Source organism: Globicephala melas, chromosome 4 (assembly GCF_963455315.2).
Source record: "Globicephala melas chromosome 4, mGloMel1.2, whole genome shotgun sequence".
NCBI lineage: Eukaryota > Metazoa > Chordata > Mammalia > Artiodactyla > Delphinidae > Globicephala > Globicephala melas.
Genome location: NC_083317.1, coordinates 57534967 through 57553620, shown reverse-complemented (window position 1 = coordinate 57553620; position 18654 = coordinate 57534967). Strand labels below are relative to the sequence as shown.

At 33.4% G+C, this 18654-nt stretch overlaps 1 protein-coding gene across 4 annotated transcripts in view; it reads right to left on the bottom strand.

Annotated features, from left to right (window-relative positions):
* The window catches only part of LOC115842124 (nectin-3), a 145440-nt gene that overhangs the window by 69056 nt on the left and 57730 nt on the right, over positions 1 to 18654 (bottom strand). For 2 of the 4 annotated variants that reach the window (XM_030836742.2, XM_060298046.1), the window contains exons 3-6: positions 17111 to 17407; positions 13863 to 13980; positions 9656 to 9807; positions 1534 to 2628 (exon numbers count right to left, since the gene is read on the bottom strand). In XM_030836742.2, the coding sequence (XP_030692602.1) occupies positions 2048 to 2628; positions 9656 to 9807; positions 13863 to 13980; positions 17111 to 17407 (1148 nt within the window). In that variant the 3' untranslated portion in view covers positions 1534 to 2047. Of the gene's footprint in view, positions 1 to 1533; positions 2629 to 9655; positions 9808 to 13862; positions 13981 to 17110; positions 17408 to 18654 lie in introns of those variants that run through there. The other 2 variants (XM_030836743.2, XM_070045450.1) reach the window with 1 other exon arrangement.

Here is an 18654-nt window from a genome sequence, read left to right as displayed (position 1 = left end):
GAGGATGTTTTGCTCAAAAAAGCCACAAATTTACATCTTCCATGGAAAAAAGTTTTAGACTCATCTTTCTTATGGCCATATCATTGCTAACATTTAAATAAAAAAATAAAGTCACTTTGATCATAAGGTATTATCAAGAAAGTTTTTCTTCCAATGATTGGGACCAAAGAGTCTTAATATTGGTCAGTGGTTAGCCATATTTAAACCAAATATTTTTAACAAGACATCAATGAACTTAACTGTATCCTTAACCAACACTTTACTGTTATACTAAGTGTTTGAGGGAGAGAAATAAAATAGATTTCAAACTTCCACAAAATACTGCTATGTTAAAATAAAGGAAACTAGGTTATAATCACTGAGAATAAAGCCTTCACTACTTGCAAAATTCTATGAACATGTTAGAACTTTGCCTTATAAAAACATTTTTTTAGATTTGATGAGGATTGGGAAGGGAGCAGTTGGGAAGGTGAAAAAAAAGTACCTACTTTGCCGTTTTATTAACAAAATAAGTTATTTAATTTATGATTCTCCTGCTAACTTCTATTTCAACTCCCTGGAAAAACTCCTAAGGCAATTCTACACAGTCCTTTTTTCAAATGAATCATCAACAGATAAAACATATTCTTTGGTCTTCAAAATAGTTGTCATCATTATAATTGTATAGGACTCCACTGTAGAAGCAATTTAATTACCTAACAAAGAAGATCCACATTTGAAGATTTAGGTAAGATTTCTTTTTCAAAAGATACATGATTTTGGAAAGGATATACTTAATTATGTAAAAAACAAAAAACAAAACAAAAAGACCTCATGATGTTTCCAGTTTTAATTGGAAAAACAAAAATCTTGAAACACATACATACATTTAGGAGGAAAAGGGGGATGGTTTGTCAATATCGATCAGCAAGTGCTAGTGATTGGTTCTATAATTCAGATTTTTTCTTGTTAAATCTCAAATTTCCAAGTTTATTCTACTTTTTTCCTATATATTTATCCATTTGAACAACATCAATAATAAATGACTAAAACAAGATGGTCTACAAAATTCTCTGCACAGATTCTTGGCTGAAATGTTTGTCTCATTTCTAAAAATGGTACTCCAATGCTTGTTTTACCCATGGTTTTCCATATACTGAAATGCTCTCTCTGTACTCTATTAAACTATGTACCATCTTTTCATTATTATTATTATATTTAGGACATAAATCATTAAAACAAAACTACCACTTCATGTACCAAAACCTATGTTCACATGACAATATAAGCACTGCCCTCCAGAGATGAAAAGATTGTAGTAATTATCATGTTTAAAAGGCATGTTTTTATTACTCTTGTATGTATTCTGGACAAAAATATTGATCAGCTAATTATGCTCTTCCACACATCATGTTCACTGAGTGTACTACCACAGTTTTTAGTGCAACAAAATACCTTTGAAAAGCCACTCTACAGTAATTATGGCAAGGCTCATTAAAATGCAGAGGTAAAGATTCCATTTGTATAGAAACATAGAAAATAATGTCTGAAAAGAATTTTTCATCAGGCTGAATTTTTTTGTATACTAAAAATATATATAAACATTTCTTGAATTAGTTTTATAGTCAATTTTGATGTAGTATCATTTAGTGGTGATAAATTTTGAGAGGTATATGTTTAACAAACATTTTACTTGAGATAATAGTCTTAGGTAAACATTTAATACACAATGCCAAGGTAGTTTCCTTTTTTTTTTTAACTTTTGTACCAAAAAAGTCATTCATTTAATGTTGACATTTCTTCTTACCTGTGTGCCTCAGACCAGTAAAGTACTCTGCATTAAAATTTAAATCTTGAGACAGTAGTACAGCATTGAAAAAAAAACTGTAAAGCAGCTCAGATACACTGAACCCAGATTTTACATTTCTGTTTGTCAAATTAGAATATAAAAAGCTTGAAAATCAAGTTGAAAAGCTTATTATTCCTCGAGAAAAAGTATGAACAATCTGAAAATGATCAACTAGTATGAATGAAACATTGTACATAGTTAAGTCACATTTAGTGGCTGCTAAACATACCACTCCCTCCTGGAAATTACGGAACCATCTACATGTGAAACTAAGTCATCTTCATTTTCATCATACTGTTCATCGCTGACGAACTTCATTCCCATTTTTAGATCTTCATAATAATCCATTGGTCTTTCAAACCTACTGAGATTTTCTACATTGTTCCACTGTGTTTTTTCATGCTCTTCTAAATAGTCTTTCCGTATTAGATTGTTCACTGGATTTTTGTTTTCTTTTTTTACACTGTCTGGGTAAGAATCAAGCTCATCTTGTTGAAGAACATCTATCTGTGATTCTTTTTGCATATCTGATGGTGGAATGTAGTTCTTGGCAAAGTAGTCTCCACGAAACGTCCGTCTTCTCCTATAGCAGAATATTCCAGCCAAAACACTTACAAGTACTACGAAGAGAGCCCCACCCACTACACTAGCAATGATTGTGCCAATTGTGTCATCCTTAATTGTTGCCAAAGTTGACAATGGGAAGGGCAATTTTTTTGGTTCTGTTGCTAGATCCTCGAAGTCAGCAGTTGAGGGATGCCATTGAATGGTGGGCTGAAGGGTGGTAGTAGTAGGAGGATCTAATGGAAACGTAAAGATAGACAAGACACAGAAAGGCAAAGAATGTCAATGCAGGCTGATTCAGCAGCAAGTTGAAAAGACAGCACAGTTAATGAAAATATATTCATAGTAACAATAGTTTTTCATTCTTAATTTAAGATTAGAAAGTAGTGATACTTCTACATGTAAAAAAAAATAAATCTGACACTTAGTCAGTTACCAATTATGTAAAGAGAATGAAAAATTATGTATGGCATAAATCCTAAATTATTCTATTCCAAGTTTAAGTGTGACACTGTATTCTAAGAAATACTTTTTCTTTTAAATTAAGACTATTATTTAAGTGTCCTATATACAGCTGGCTTAAGAATTATCATTACTAAAAAATTAAATCGAATCATTCAAATGTACATTTTCTTAGCCAGTAGCACAAGGAAATAACAGAATAATAAAAGAATGAAAAAATTAAAATATGTTTTCTTGAAATCCATCTTTACCTAATATAGTTTATTTTTGTAAGAGCTGAACTTATCTTTAAAAGAATGAAAAACTATAGATTCTTGTTAAGTGGCCATAGTATAAGCTGTTGACTTAATAATTCTCTCAAAAATATTTTCCTTAAATAAAGAAAACTCTTTAATTTTTAGAAAGGACATATGTAGTATATACCATTATTTAGTGATTTAAAAAATAAAAAGCACATATTTATGTTAGCCAGATGGGCTATTAACAAATGAGACCAATAGACAAAGTAAAAACATGTTATAAACTATATAGTATTATAAAAATGTCATCATCATGTCTATACTCCATGGGTAAGATATGAACATTAAGGAAACTGAGAAATTTCAACCATGTCTGCAAAATTCAATGTCACATTGCTTTAGGATGGAGTCTCAGAAAGAGCAGCTAATATTTTAGAGAGAACATTCTAAGGATACTTAAATATTAGATGCAAATGATCCTGTGTATTGCCATTAGATTACAGAGTAAATAGCCATTAATATTAAAAAGCAGCTAAACATAAATAGTAAAAATTAAAGATTGGTTAATTATCAATTAAGTGGTATTTGTAGGTCATGTTACACAAAATTCTAGAGTTTGAAGAAAGGATGACTTCAAAAATCTTGAATTTCTTCATTGATAAAAAATAAATGACCCAAATGGTAATCTCTTATAATTAATTTTTAAATGAGTGGTACTGACAGAGCTTTTAAAAAGTGATTGTTAGAAAAATACTAAATCTACATGGGGTAAGTTATTCTAAAATTACAAGCTAAAGAAAAATACTTACTGAAACAGGTTTCATCACGGAATGCCATATGTATAGAATGTAGTAAAACTTTAGCAAGTACAGTGTAAAATGTAACAAGTACATTATAAGTAATTTCCTATGAGTTTAAACCAATATAACAGGCAATCCAGTCAAGTACCTTGAAGTGAATTAGTTATCATATTATATGTAAGTAAATGAATCAAAGAAGAGTTTTAATTTGTGAGAACAAATTCACTAGTTGTACAAATTCAATCTTAAAAAAAAATTGTGAAATTGCAGGATCATTTCTATTATAAAAGTAGTAAAGCCTCATATAATCCAACCTCACAGAACCAGGATATTAAAGAAACAGACTAAAAATTAATCATTTATAAGATAACTCATGTATTTTCTGAGGAGGAGGACTAATGGAAGTTTTACATATTAAATGTCATCTTCACAATGATTCCCAAAGGAAAAAGTATTATAATAAATGGGCATCAGCATGTTTAAACAAAAGCACAAATCACCTAATTAATGATTTAAAATTAACACATTTTTGTGCACATAAAATTTTTAAAGTTTTTGATAGCTCTTGATGAAATGGTATTTTTCTCAGAATAGTACATGTACATCAGCTCTCACCAAATATGATACATAACTGTACATTTTAACGAAGTATTCTTAAAAAGAAAAAATCACTGACATTTATTTCTACTTGTAATGTTCTTTATGTGAACACAAATGGACATCTACTGTGTATTTAACTGAGATTTAACAAAATACAACTTTCAGAAAATCTAACAACAAAAAAAGAGTAACCAAAAAAAATCTATTTAAAAATCTTATTTTGTCAGCAGTTCTAGAAATTTTCAAACCTACCAGCCCCTCCTCAACTAGTGTAAAAAAAAACAGCATAGGGCTTCCCTGGTGGCGCAGTGGTTAAGAATCCGCCTGCCAATGCAGGGGACACGGGTTTAAGCCCTGCTCCGGGAAGACCCCACATGCCGGGGAGCAACTAAGCCCGCGCGCCACAACTACAGAGCCTGCACTTTAGAGCCCGCGAGCCACCACTACTGAGCCTGCATGCTGCAACTACTGAAGCCCACGCACCTAGAGCCCGTGCTCCGCAATAGGAGATGCCACTGCAGTGAGAATCCCGCGCACCGCAACGAAGAGTAGCCCCCACTCGCCACAACTAGAGAAAGCCCGAGCACAGCAATGAAGGCCCAACACAGCCAAAAATAAAATAAATTAATTAAAAAAAATAGCATAGCCTCACTATTAATAAGAGGGACTATTGCTAAACGTTATATTTTGTATCTTAAGCAATGGACATATCATGATTCACATGAGACATTTATTCATGCTTTCCAATTCTTGCTCTGCTCCAAGATAATTACAGTGAGAGTCATTCTTTGTGTAAGGAGGCAGGAGGACAATTTTGTAATCACTAACAGCTACTTATTTATCATGATTTACAAATCGTTCCCATAAATAAATAAGCATTCCTTATTTATTCAGTTGTTATTTTTTTATATTCTTTGCTAAATGTGATAAATATATAACAAATGTAATAAACTAGTAGATTCTGAGTTCTCCACACACAACTTCTTAAGTTTCTTTTTCAAATTAACGAGTTCTGCCAAATAGAAAAATGAACAGTCCAGTAAAAACTCTGTAGCTATGAAGTATATTTTAGCCTAATAATTACTGTGTTAAAAAATGAATGAATTGGTTCCCTTTTCTTTTAGACTATATAAATTGTTTAAATAAACAAAATCTATAAATGTTAAAGTTTTTTTTTTTTTTTTTTTTTTCCCGGTACACGGGCCTCTCACTGTTGTGGCCTCTCCCATTGCGGAGCACAGGCTCCGGACGCACAGGCTCCGCGGCCATGGCTCACGGGCCCAGCCGCTCCGCGGCATGTGGGATCCTCCCGGACCGGGGCATGAACCCATATCCCCTGCATCGGCAGGCGGACTCTCAACCACTGCACCACCAGGGAAGCCCTATAAATGTTAAAGTTGAAGGATTGCTAAATTAAGTGCGTCTCATTATGTCTGGATTGAAATTCATTCAAATTATATGATTTGAAATTCAAGATTTGCATAGGAATATACTTTGATTTTTAGGCATGATGTAAGAGGTATCAGGGAAAAAACACACACACCAAAAGCAACTAGAAAAACACAATTTCAAGCAGTCGGTTAGTCCTGGACAAAGAGCCACTGTACCACCATGAGTAATAACTGAAGTTGAATATTGCAATCTTGAATACTGTACCTCTTGCACAGTAACTTATGCCAATGTGGGAAAACGTATAACAAAATTTCAAATAACTCAGAGTTGCTAATTCTATTCTGTTGTGGGTAGAACTTTTTAGCCTCCAGTCATAGCATACCTTCCTTTTACAAATATTTTAAAATATCATTTATGAAATTTTAAAATATAAATTTTATTATTGAGATTAAAATGTTTTCCTAGAGGAAAATGGGTACATATAACTCACAATGAAAAAGATTAACTTTCTGATCATTTACTGTATAAGTTATGGCCTGTTATTGTGATAAAAGCCTACTAGTAGGCTTTAATAGTCTGTTGGGGAAAGCAATTTATATCTAGGATACATTATATACACTAAGAAGCTCGTAGAGGACCTAACTAAACTCAGTACAGTATACTGTATTAAAGACTGGACAGAAAATTAAGTCTAATTCTTGATGATTACTTAAAGAACACCATCTCATATAATGCTATCTTTTTCTGAAGTACTCAGTGGTAATTAACTGTGATTTTTCATATTTACTCAAAGTTTTGTTTCGACTCTTATAAGACTTAGTAGAGGTTGATTTTAAAATGTGTAAAGTTTATCATCAGCGGTATATTAGTACCTCTGTCAAAAAAAAAATTTCACATAAATGCAGACTGAATTTTTTATTCTTTCCTGATTATTTTCTTCTCAAATGTATTCATGCATGCGACAAAAGTTTACTGAACACTTACTATGTGCTAAAGGTTGCTGCAGAGGGTGAGAATACAGTATTGATTAAAGCACACAAAACTCCTGCCCTCTTAGGACATATTTTCTAGTGGGGGTAAAAACAGGCAAGCATACAAATAAAATATGTAGTATGTCACATGGTAATATGTACTGCAGAGAAAAAATAAGGCAGAGAAGAATGACAGACAGTAGTAAATGGGTGAGAAGAGAGAGGTTTCAATTTTTTTTTTTTTGCGGTACGTGGGCCTCTCACTGCTGTGGCCTCTCCCGTTGCGGAGCACAGGCTCCGGACGCACAGGCTCAGAGGCCATGGCTCACGGGCCCAGCCGCTCCGCGGCATGTGGGATCTTCCCAGACCAGGGCATGAACCCGTGTCCCCTGCATCGGCAGGCGGACTCTCAACCACTGCGCCACCAGGGAAGCCTGAGGTTTCAATTTTAAATATGGCTGTGAAGGTGATATTTGAACAAATACCTCTTTCCTAGGAAAGAGGTATGAGGATATCTGAAGAACATTCTAGGCAGTGGAAACAGAAAGTGCAATGACTCTGAGGTAGGAATGTGCCTGTTCTGTTCAGAGAACAGCAAAGTGGCCAGGGTGGCTGAAGCCAGGTGTACAAGGTATATAATAAGAGATGAGCTCAGGGAGATAATCTAGGGCCATAACGTGTACAGAGCTTATAAATCACTGTAAAGATTTGGTTTTCATTGTGGGCAAAATGGGAAGTCCATGGAAGGTTTGGAGGAGAGGACCAACATGATCCAACATGCCCTTTAAAAGGATTATTCTGCCTGCTCATTTGATGACAGATTGAAAAGTAGGAAAATTAAATGGCTGTTCTATAGTGAAGTAAGGGTTGCCTGATTGTTTGTGCCAGAATACTGGCAACAACAGTGGAGAATTGGTAAGGTTCTGTATATAACATAATGAGAGAGCTCACATCAATTTGTTGATGGATGGGGTGGGGTATGAGGGGAAAATTAAAATCAGGAGTAAGTATCAAGGATTTCATGCCCTGAGCAAATGTAAGGATGGAGCTACCAATAACAGAAAAGGCAAACAAAGACTGCTGGAGAAAGAGATTCGGTGGCAAGAGGCAGAAGAAAGATGAGGAACTCAGTTCTGAATGCATATTATACTTCTACATAGGAGGTTAATGATCACTAAGACGCAGTGGGACGCACAAGTCACGAGTACTGGGAAATGGACCCAGAATACCAAAGATATAAATTTAACATATCACCAATAGATAAGACGCCAAAATTGAGGCTTGATATTTAAATGATTACATAATTAGAACACATTAAGCCTAGGATTTACAAGTAATATCCCACACCAAATTTTGTACAACAGAAATAAAAAGTAATCGGTCCTTAGGTAACCACATTTTAAATATGGATTTCCTGTGGCTTTAAGATTCCTTTTCTTTTTTTTTAAATAAAAAAACCTCTAAGGGAAGAAAGAGAGACTAATATACTAATAGATTTACACCAAAGCACTGCTGTTGGCAGAAAGGACTAGCTAGAGATGTACAAAGCTCTAATCTTCTTGTGAGATACATGCCAAAAAGAATTGTGTATCGTGCCAGGCACTAAGTGCTGAGTATACAGTAATAAAAAAAAAACAAACACACAAATTGTTTAAATATGAGGATAGATAATAGGTAAATAAATAATCATACAACTACAAACTGTGGTAAATATCATGAGAAAATAATACAGGAAACTGTTCTTAGATTAAGTGATCACAGAAGGACTAAGAATGTAACATTAATGCAAGCTTAAAATTTCTCTAAAATCATGAAAAAGAAGCTGAAAAAGAATATATATCTATACATATATAAAACTGAATCACTTTGTTGTACACATGGAACATTATAAATCAACTACACTTCGATTTAAGAAAATTTAGTTTTAGACTGAACACAGAAAAAAATCTTAACTACCTATTATCTAATTACCATACAAACCTCCATTTCTCAAGATTCTCTTCCTTTTTCCTCTAACTTTCCATTTGTTAGACACAAAGATTGCTACATTCTTATAGTCAGGAGGGAGACGTTTAAAATATTTATATAATTTTTATAAATAAGCATTCCATTGATAATTTATTATTTATAGCTACACCCAGGAAAAATATATTTTTGGCTCCAACTATGTTTTGTAAATACCCAAATATATACTCAGTCAAATTGATAAAAACATTCACAGTGAAACAAATGGAATGCATAAATTCTAAGTTCTTAGTGGCTTATGGACTGACCATAAAGCACATCTTAAATTTTATTTCATTGGAACATTTTCAGTAGCGTTCCTACTTCACCTCTCAGTAACTCTATATGGTATAGCCTCATATTGAGTGACAATGATATTTAATAAGAGGTTCATCAAAATTGATATCCCATTTTATTTATTAGACACATGTGCAGAGTAGCTTACCAAAAACAAACAAAAAAATCCAACACTTATTCTTGGTGTAAATACGAAAGAACCTAGAAGGGTACACACTACCAATAAAAAGAATATCTAATACTATTTAACTGAAAAATTAGCTATATGCATAAGGTCTTAAAATGTATATGAACTTATTGCAGAGACGTTTTGACATTTTTTAAGTAATGGAATGCCACTTTACCTATGTATTTCAGGTAGATTATTTGGAAAACCTCACACTGAGGAATATGTATCTTCACAAGTATAAATTACTGCCTAGATCATAGTGTTATTGCTATGATTGTTGTTACAGAAATAATTTAAGTAACTCATTTTGTGAGTAAACAGTAACTTACCTGAAATATAGATGACCTTTTGATCACTTCTTTGACCAAGGGAATTGGTCACTTTACAGACATAAACACCAGAATAATTGAAAGTCAGTGGATGGACAAAATGAAGAGTATTGTCTGAAGCCAATAAACCATCAGGCCACTGTCCATCCAACCTATATTTTAAAAGGCACAAAATTACTTTAAATATCTTCAGATTCTATTCATTGACAGCTATTTAAATAAGATATTATACTTCCTAGTTGTCAGTGAAAGAATCAGTATCCTTTAGGTAAAAGTCACTATGAAATAAAAGCATATGTTATGAATTTTCATTTTAATAGAGATGAATTAATTGATAAAGTCCATTAAGAATACCCATTCTTTCAAAATATCAATTCATATCAATTAATATAAGTGAAGCTAGGCTAACATTAGAGGGAATAGGAGGGAAGGAGAGAAAAAAATATGTGATTTTTAAAGAATTACATTTGGAAAACTGGAAAATTAGAAATATACATTATTTGAAGACATACCCATAGTATACAAAGAATTAAAATAATTCTCAGTGAATTATGAATCTATACATGATACATCTACAACTTGCTTAATGAAAAGTCATGATTTTAGTACATGATAATGTTTTAGCACCTTCTGTAACATATTTAAAGAGCAACATTTAATACGGAACAAATAAATCTATACTGTGCCCTATCCAAAGATGGTTAATTTCTAAAGCACCAACAAGGGTCTTCTTATACAATAATTTCACTCATAAGGTGAACAACAAAATCTGTGACAACAAAAACCAATGCACCTTTGGTATCAATAATAACTCTTTTTAAATGGTTTCTCTACTAATTGGGTTAAAAGGTCCTATCTGGTGTACACATTATTATAAACCATAATAGGAATAAAATCCCACTACAAGAACTCTAAAACCATTCATTGCAATGGAACTAAGTATACTGTTATACCTCATTTTTCCAACCTTAGGGTATACCCCATGGGGGGGAAAAAACCAATAGGTCTCTATTTTGAAAGTGTTTTTACAGCCCATAAATTATTTTTTAAGATAAGAGGATAAAAAGTGAAGTAAACCCAGGCACTCAACTACTACTACAGTTTGAGCTAAGCAGATTTTCAAAAAGTACATTCACTCGTTCACTCAGCCATCCATTATTTAATTACTAAGAACTTACTATTTACCATACTCTGCTCTGCTGGTGTTGCTGAAATGCACAGGTAAATAAGATTAGGTCCTTGCTTTCAATGATCTAAGCACATTAGTAGGAGACCAACAACTAATTACAAAGGTAATAAGAACACAGAACAATGAAAAGGTAGAAAGAAGCAAATCAACACTGGAGAACAGATAGAAGGATTTTGGTCTGTGATCTCAAGTGCATAAAAGAACAATCAGTAAAATCTTTTACAGTTGCTATGACGTTAATTTGCATTGAAGGATAAAGGTAATATTCTTACATGGTTTAAAGAACAAAAACAAAAACCCCATATCTTCTTCTTAAGAGGACTTTGGAAAGAACATTTTTACAAGCATCAGCTTTCAAAAGGTAAACCCTTTTTCTAGGAGTATAAGAATGAATATGAAGTCTATGTATCTTATCAGTTAGCTCTGTACTTTGGGCCCAAAATTCTAACCCCTTTAATTCTGAGAAATGTAAAAATGGCTTATAATCCTTTAAAGTTGTTTATTCAAATAAGCTAGAAAAATCTAAATATCATATTAAACTCACAACAAATGACAAGCTAAGCACCTTCCATGCTCCTGTACCTATGTTACATGATTTATATTCACTGTCTCTACCCTCACAAAAACTCTGTGGGGTACCATTATCAATGAGGAAACAAAGGATTAGAAAGGTTAAATAACTTATTTAAAAAAGACATCTCCGGGCTTCCCTGATGGCGCAGTGGTTGAGAGTCCACCTGCCGATGCAGCGGATACGGGTTCGTGCCCCGGTCCGGGAAGATCCCACATGCCGCGGAGCGGCTGGGCCCGTGAGCCATGGCCTCTGAGCCTGCGCGTCCGGAGCCTGTGCTCCGCAATGGGAGAGGCCACAACAGTGAGAGGCCCGCGTACCGCAAAAAAAAAAAAGACATCTCCCAGTACAGACACCAGGATAAGAACTCAGAATTGTATGACTTTTAGAAATACCCTATCACACATCTTAACCAATGCCTTCTTCCCACATTGAAGAAAATGTAAATGGAAGGCCTTCTCTACTTTTAAAACTTTATCTTTGCTAAAAGACAATAGATTGACCAAATATACTCTTTCCTTGCACCCACAAAATACCACCTAAAGTAAGATTAAAGGAATGAAAAAACTATTAAAAACCAACGCGGAGAAAGAGAACAGGAGGTAGAATTCATCAGATGTTTCAATAAACTTTTACAAGACAGAAAACAGATGGGGAAAACAATATATGCTTTAGGCCAATGTTTCCCAATCAGGAGTAATTCTGTCTCCAGGGGACATACCTGGTATGTCTTGAGACAGTTTTGGTTGTCACAACTTGGGGTGGGGGGAGTATGTGCCGCTGGCTGTAGAGAATAGAGGCCAGGGATGCCACTAAACATCCCACAATTCACAAGACTGCCTCCAACAACAAAGATTTATCCAGCCCAAAATGTCAACAGTGCCAAGACTGAAAACCTCTGCTTTTGGCTGAAGAAGTGCTTGCAGGAGGCATATGAATGAGGAAGCAGCTAGTGTGGTCCACTGAACCCAAGATCTGGAGTTTGACTCACTACTGCAGAAGGCCAGAGTGAGGCAGAGGGCTAAAAATAAGATCAGTTGAAAGTTGAAAAAACAAAAAAACAGACTCCTCTCAACTCTGTACAGATACCAGGCATTTATGTTTTAGGCAAAATAATGAAGGTTAATTCAATAAATAAACTGAATGGCCATGAAAGAAAGAATTCTACTCTTCAGTAACTGATATCTGAAGCTCCCCCAGTGAAATAAACTCCTCTCTAGTTGATCACTCGAAGTGGAATCTACCCAGTAGATTTAAGTAACTTTTAAAATAAAATGCTGAAGAGTTTCCACTCAGCATTTTATTTTAATGCATCACTGTGAAATGACTGGACAACTGAGAAAATTAAGAAATATCTACAAAATGAAAGACCAAAAAAACAAAAAAAAGAACCTGGAGGAAAAAAGAAACAATATGTAAGAAGCAGAAAAAACTCTTCAGAGGAAATAATTCTAGTATCTCTAGGAAGAAACCAGAAGATACTACATCCATAAAATACGAAAAGGATGCTATGAAAATGAACAGAGAATAAGAAAACACTCTTAGAAACTGAAAATATGTCAAAAGAAAATTTTCAATCAGTGGAGCAGAGGGATCGAGGAAATCTTGGGAGAATAACAAAAACTGAAAACTAATAAGAAAGAATGTTTAGTATACAATAAATAGGAATTCCAGTACAAGCAAACAAACAAAAAAAAAAAGCAGGGTTAATGACCAAGGGAAAAAAAAAAAGAAGAAAAGAAAAAGAAAGGAGAGAAGAGAAGAGAATCCACAGTTGACAGATACAATTCTCCAGACTGAGAAGGTGTGAGGCCTGGGGGGAGGGGTGCAAACACTGAGAAATACGAAAGCAAACCTCAGTATAGCAGTTTGAAATTCCACAGATAAAGAGAATTAAGGATATTCAGATAGTAAACTACACAAGTAAAGAGAAGCAATTATTAGCCTCAGGAAAAACAAACAGCTTTAGAAACAAAAGAAAACAAAATTCCAGTATACTACTTAACTCTCAGTAAATAATATTTACCTGTCATAGGAAGGCAACGATTACACAGTTTATTTCAAAGTAGCTTAATTTCATTGGGACGATGAAGGTCAGGAATATGTATATGAGTATGTTTATGTGTGAAGGGGTAGATATAAAATTAAATTTTCATTTTCATAATAAGAAGTCAATAGACAGTGTTAAAGATTAGTAAATTAAGAAGCAGCAGTTTAAGACCAATGATGATAAACACCAGAAGGAATTGCTAACATCGCCAAAGTAGCCTCCGAGGAACAGAATCGTGGGGGCTGGAAGGTGGGGAGAGGTGGGGCAGAAAAACACTTAATTTAATTTCCAGCTCTTAGTGTAATCATATATTACACTGATAAAAACTTCCAATATGCATTTAAGAATACTTTTGACTTTTAAATAATTTCTCTTTAGAAGTATCTAACATTATTACCTGCTCCACACAGATTTGAAGGGTGGTGGATTTGCATCAGCATTACACTTGAGATTAACACCTTTTCTTCCTACAAACCAGTTTCCATCATAGCCTGTTACTGAAACCTCAGGAGCGTCTATAAAATAAATGCATTATACAACAGATTATCTTTTGTGAATGATAGATGCAATACACAACGATAAAGCATTAACATAATACACAACTTTAGAAGTGGTGTATTTTCCTTCTCTCATATACATAAGAAATAAGGAATACAGTACTCAGTAAATACTGGTTGACTAAAAGAATGATTGAATGAATGGACAATGAGCACCAAACACTAGGCAGCTATAAGCATGTACAATTCTAGTTATTATGGACACAGTGTAAGAATATTCACAAACCTATAATCACCAAAAGCAAAATGTAAGAGCCCTGTTATGAAATACACAGAGGTATATGAACAAAGAAAATATAGTTGGTAATTTGATGAGACATGGCATTTAAGTACCAAGTCACTACATAAAACTGTCTTTAAAGAAATGTTTAATTCAAAAGGAAATATTCCCTAAGAGATACCAATTACAAAAAATAAAATAAAATAAGATTCCTTATATTACAATTAATTAATATCCTTTGGGCATGTAAAGATGTGACAAACTTTCTAAGACTATAATCACAACTAAAGTAAATTATCTGAGGCCTCAACTGTTCTAAAACATTAAATTTTTATTCATGGCCTAAAAGTACACAAAGGTCTTTCAGCATATGTGCAATATAATTAGCTAAATGAGCAATTATCCACATCTACCATCAATATAAATTTATACCTTCAAACTGTAAAATCCAATACTAATCATTCATTCAACCACCATTGCTTAGCTCCTATTAAGTGACAGGCACTGTTTTAGATGTTTAGTATACATGTAGACTCTGTATTCACAAAATTTACATTCTAATGGTAACAGGAAAGATGACATTTTAAAAACTTTAACTAAAATCCGTTATGAGGGCCAAGAAGGAAAAGAATACGATACTAAGAGAAAAGATAAAGAAATGCTATTTATGTATGGTACAGGGACGTTCCACCCTTCTGTGAGCTATACAAGTAAACTAGATAAAGAGTACGTGGCCAGATGGGAAGTTAGAGAGAGACCAGGTCAGTCTTTAACTCTGCAGGGAAGCCTTAAGTCAATCAAGCAAAGTTTACAAAAAAAAGTAGTAAAAAAATTAAACTTTTTATACTAAGGTACAATTACCTTAATAATTTAAAAAAATGTCTGCCTCTTATAAATACAAAGAATTAACAAACATTTTTTCTAACTTAAAATTGGTAATAAAAAATGTTACTGAAAGAACAGTACAGATGTATGTGAGTTTAAGTTATTTTCAAAGGAGGAGAAAATAGGTAGTAAAGTATCCCCAAAGAATACCTCCAAATTTTGAGATATGAATTCTGGATATAAGATTTTATCTCCTTAAGCTTTGTTTACATGTTTCAGAGGGCCCAATTAACAGGAGAAAAGAATACTCTGAGAACATTTTAGGAGTAGGCCACTAAATCTAAACCATAATTATAAAGTTTTACATCAGGAGAAATATTTTTACACATTTAGAATTTTATTCAGGCAAACAAAAAAATAATAGTATAAATACTGAAGAAAATTTCAGTCATTATTAGACACAGGGAAGAAAAAAATATATATGAGAAAAATATTAATGGTACTTACAACCAGGATGTAAATTTTAAAAGAAAAAGTTAAAAGTATGTAAAAGCAAGAAAGAAAAAGAAGAAAAATTTTATTTGGATTCTCCAAATAAGTGAGGCGAAAAGAAGGTACAGTCAGCCCTCTGTATCCATGAATTCAGCATCTGTGGATTCAACCAACTGTGGTTGAAAAATATTCAGGAAAAAAGAAATTCTACAAAGTTCAAAAAAGCAAAACTTGAATTTGCTGCACACCAGCAACTATTTCCATAGTATTTTCATTGAATTTATAGCTATTTACATAACATTTACATTGTATTAGGTATTATAAGTAATCTAGAGATTATTTAAAGTACATGGGAGGATGTGTGTAGATTACATACAAATATTGATACTATGCCATTTTATATAAAGGATTTGAGCATCCTCGGATTTTGGTAACTGAAGGAGTCCTGGAACCAATCCCTCATGGATACCGAGGGACTACTACTAGGACTGTATTTGCACTCAAGAATACAATGGTAATAACATCCATGTAACACAGCTTCTCAAGTTTAACCCTGTAAATGTTTAAAAAGATCCTTAGAATTAGTTTTAAAAACCATTAATTATACCAAGTGTAATGAATATGTGTAAAATTCCATGAATGTCATATCAAAAAAAACAAAACAATAACAACAAAAAACAGAACATTTCCTTCAAAAACCTACCTAGATTTATGATCTGTGCATGGATGGAAATGACCCCAGAACCTAAACACTTCTCCTAATTTTATCTTTAACCTACTTAATTTTCATTATCTTTGCTATATGCTATCTACACCATCACTTTTTCTCTTGCTCAAAATTTTAAAATGCTACACAAAGAATGTATCAAAAATGAGAAACTTTATAGAAGAGGGGAAAGTATATACACACATGTACATATCCACACAAACATACACACAAGAGAGTATCCCTTAACCAAAAAAATAAAAGCACAAGGTGGGCCAGGTTTGAACCTTATCTAAGATTATTATTATCCCAACGATGACTCTGTTTTACCTTTATGAGGATCTTACAACATGATCAATAAAATCAGACTAGAAATAATACTGAAAAAACACAAATTTTCAAACTAATTAAAATGCATCTAGGAAGTAAAAGATCCTTGCTGAAAACATCATGGGTAGAATCAATAAAAATAAGTAACAGCTAAATTAATTGGATTGGAGGAGGAGCTGTTTTTCGCCAAGTATTGCACATTCTGAGGTATAAATTTCCACAATTCACCCAATCTAGCTTATTTTTAAGGTCTAAAAAGGACAAGGCTAAATAATTTTAAGTTGGACAGCAACTTTAAAATCATTGTCTGTCTTTACAAACATAAATATGTTCTGGTTAAATGGAATTGCCATGAAAATATTCTTTTTTAATTAAGAAAAAATGTCAACAAGGAAAATCTGTAACAATATCTGAATATTAAATATTCAAACTAAAGACAGCTTGATACAGAATTATGTTAAAGGGAGAAAATAAAATGCATGATGTTTAAAAGGTAAATGTTATTCTTTACTTACACTGTATGTCTAATATGAAAGAATATCGGATGTCCTTTTCCAAGGCTGGATGTTTTACAACACAAGTAATCCGCCTTCCTCTAGCAAATCTGGTAGGAAAAAGCTTGTATTGGCTGACAATTGTTGCTGTTTCATTTGGAAAAGAAGTCGTAGTGGATTCCATTTCACCAAGATCACCTTCCCAATCAATATGTGCAACTGGTTTTCCAGTGGCTGCGATACAAATGGCTGCTACTGTTTCATTTCCTCCATCAATTAAAGAATCTGGCCCTTTTATCAGGCTCACAGTGGGTTCAACTGTTTAAATTTAAAAAAATTAGTTACATTTCAATCAAAAGCGTATTTACTCCTTCCAAGCCACAACTAGCCATATTTCATAAACTTAGAGACAACTGCATATAAAATACACACACATTAAATGCCAACACCAGTTGGATTCTTGGAACGAGAAGATCATGAACCAGACCAAACAAAAAGCAAGACTTTACATAACCATCACAAAGATGGCTCTCCCTGGTAAAGATACACTTTTCTTTACAGGGACAAGTTTTTGAGTTTTCCCCAAAATTAGTATATTAGAAAAATTCCTGCAAATTTGATCATAATTTCCATTAGGAGATTAAAGGTACTACTACTCTGAAAGGAGATTAAAGGTACTATTACTATTACACTACTAAGCCTGTGGCACATGGGCTTAGATGCTCTGTGGCACATGGTATCTTCCTGGACCAGGGCTCGAACCCGTGTCCCCCGAATTGGCAGGTGTATTCTTAACCACTACGCCACCAGGGAAAAGAAAAAGCGGTTTTAATGTATAATGCTTCAATTTGCAGCAAAAATGTTTACAACACATTTAATATAGGTACTGTTAAAATGTAATGTCACTAACAGTTTATTGAAGTGTACATGCCACCTACCTTTAACTGGTATAAGAAAGCTCCTCAGCAGAGGAAGTAACCTTAATGTTAGACCCCTTTAATCTACCCTCCATATGTATGCTAGCTACCTCTTCACATTTTCCAGCAAATTTTATATGCTCCTTTCTGTGTAAATTCCTGAGTACTCACCGTCATGAATTCTTTGGCTCAAGCCTATAGGTTACTGTGTGCATTAACTTTTTAATCTAAAAGACATTTTTTCATTTCCAAAATTTCTAATTTGTTCATTTTTTAAATATTTTTTGTCTCAACTTTCTGCTCCTGAGATTTATTTATGTGGGATCATTTCGCCTTAGATTATTATTTTGCAATTCTTCTTTTTTTTAGTTTTTACTTTTAGATCATTTAGATTTGCATGCAATTGTATAAATTATTAGTTTTAACTACTGTATGGTTCATTTACTTTTGGACATTGGTGCTATTTCCTGTTTGGTACAAACAATTTTATAAGAAACATTTTCATTCATGTATCTTGGTATATTTGTATAAAAGTTCCTGTAGTTTATCCCTTGGTACTATGTTTATTTCCATTATTTACCAGATAATACCAAAAAGCTTTCCAAATACCAATTTACTCCCAATCTTAGCACTCTGGTTGGTCCAACA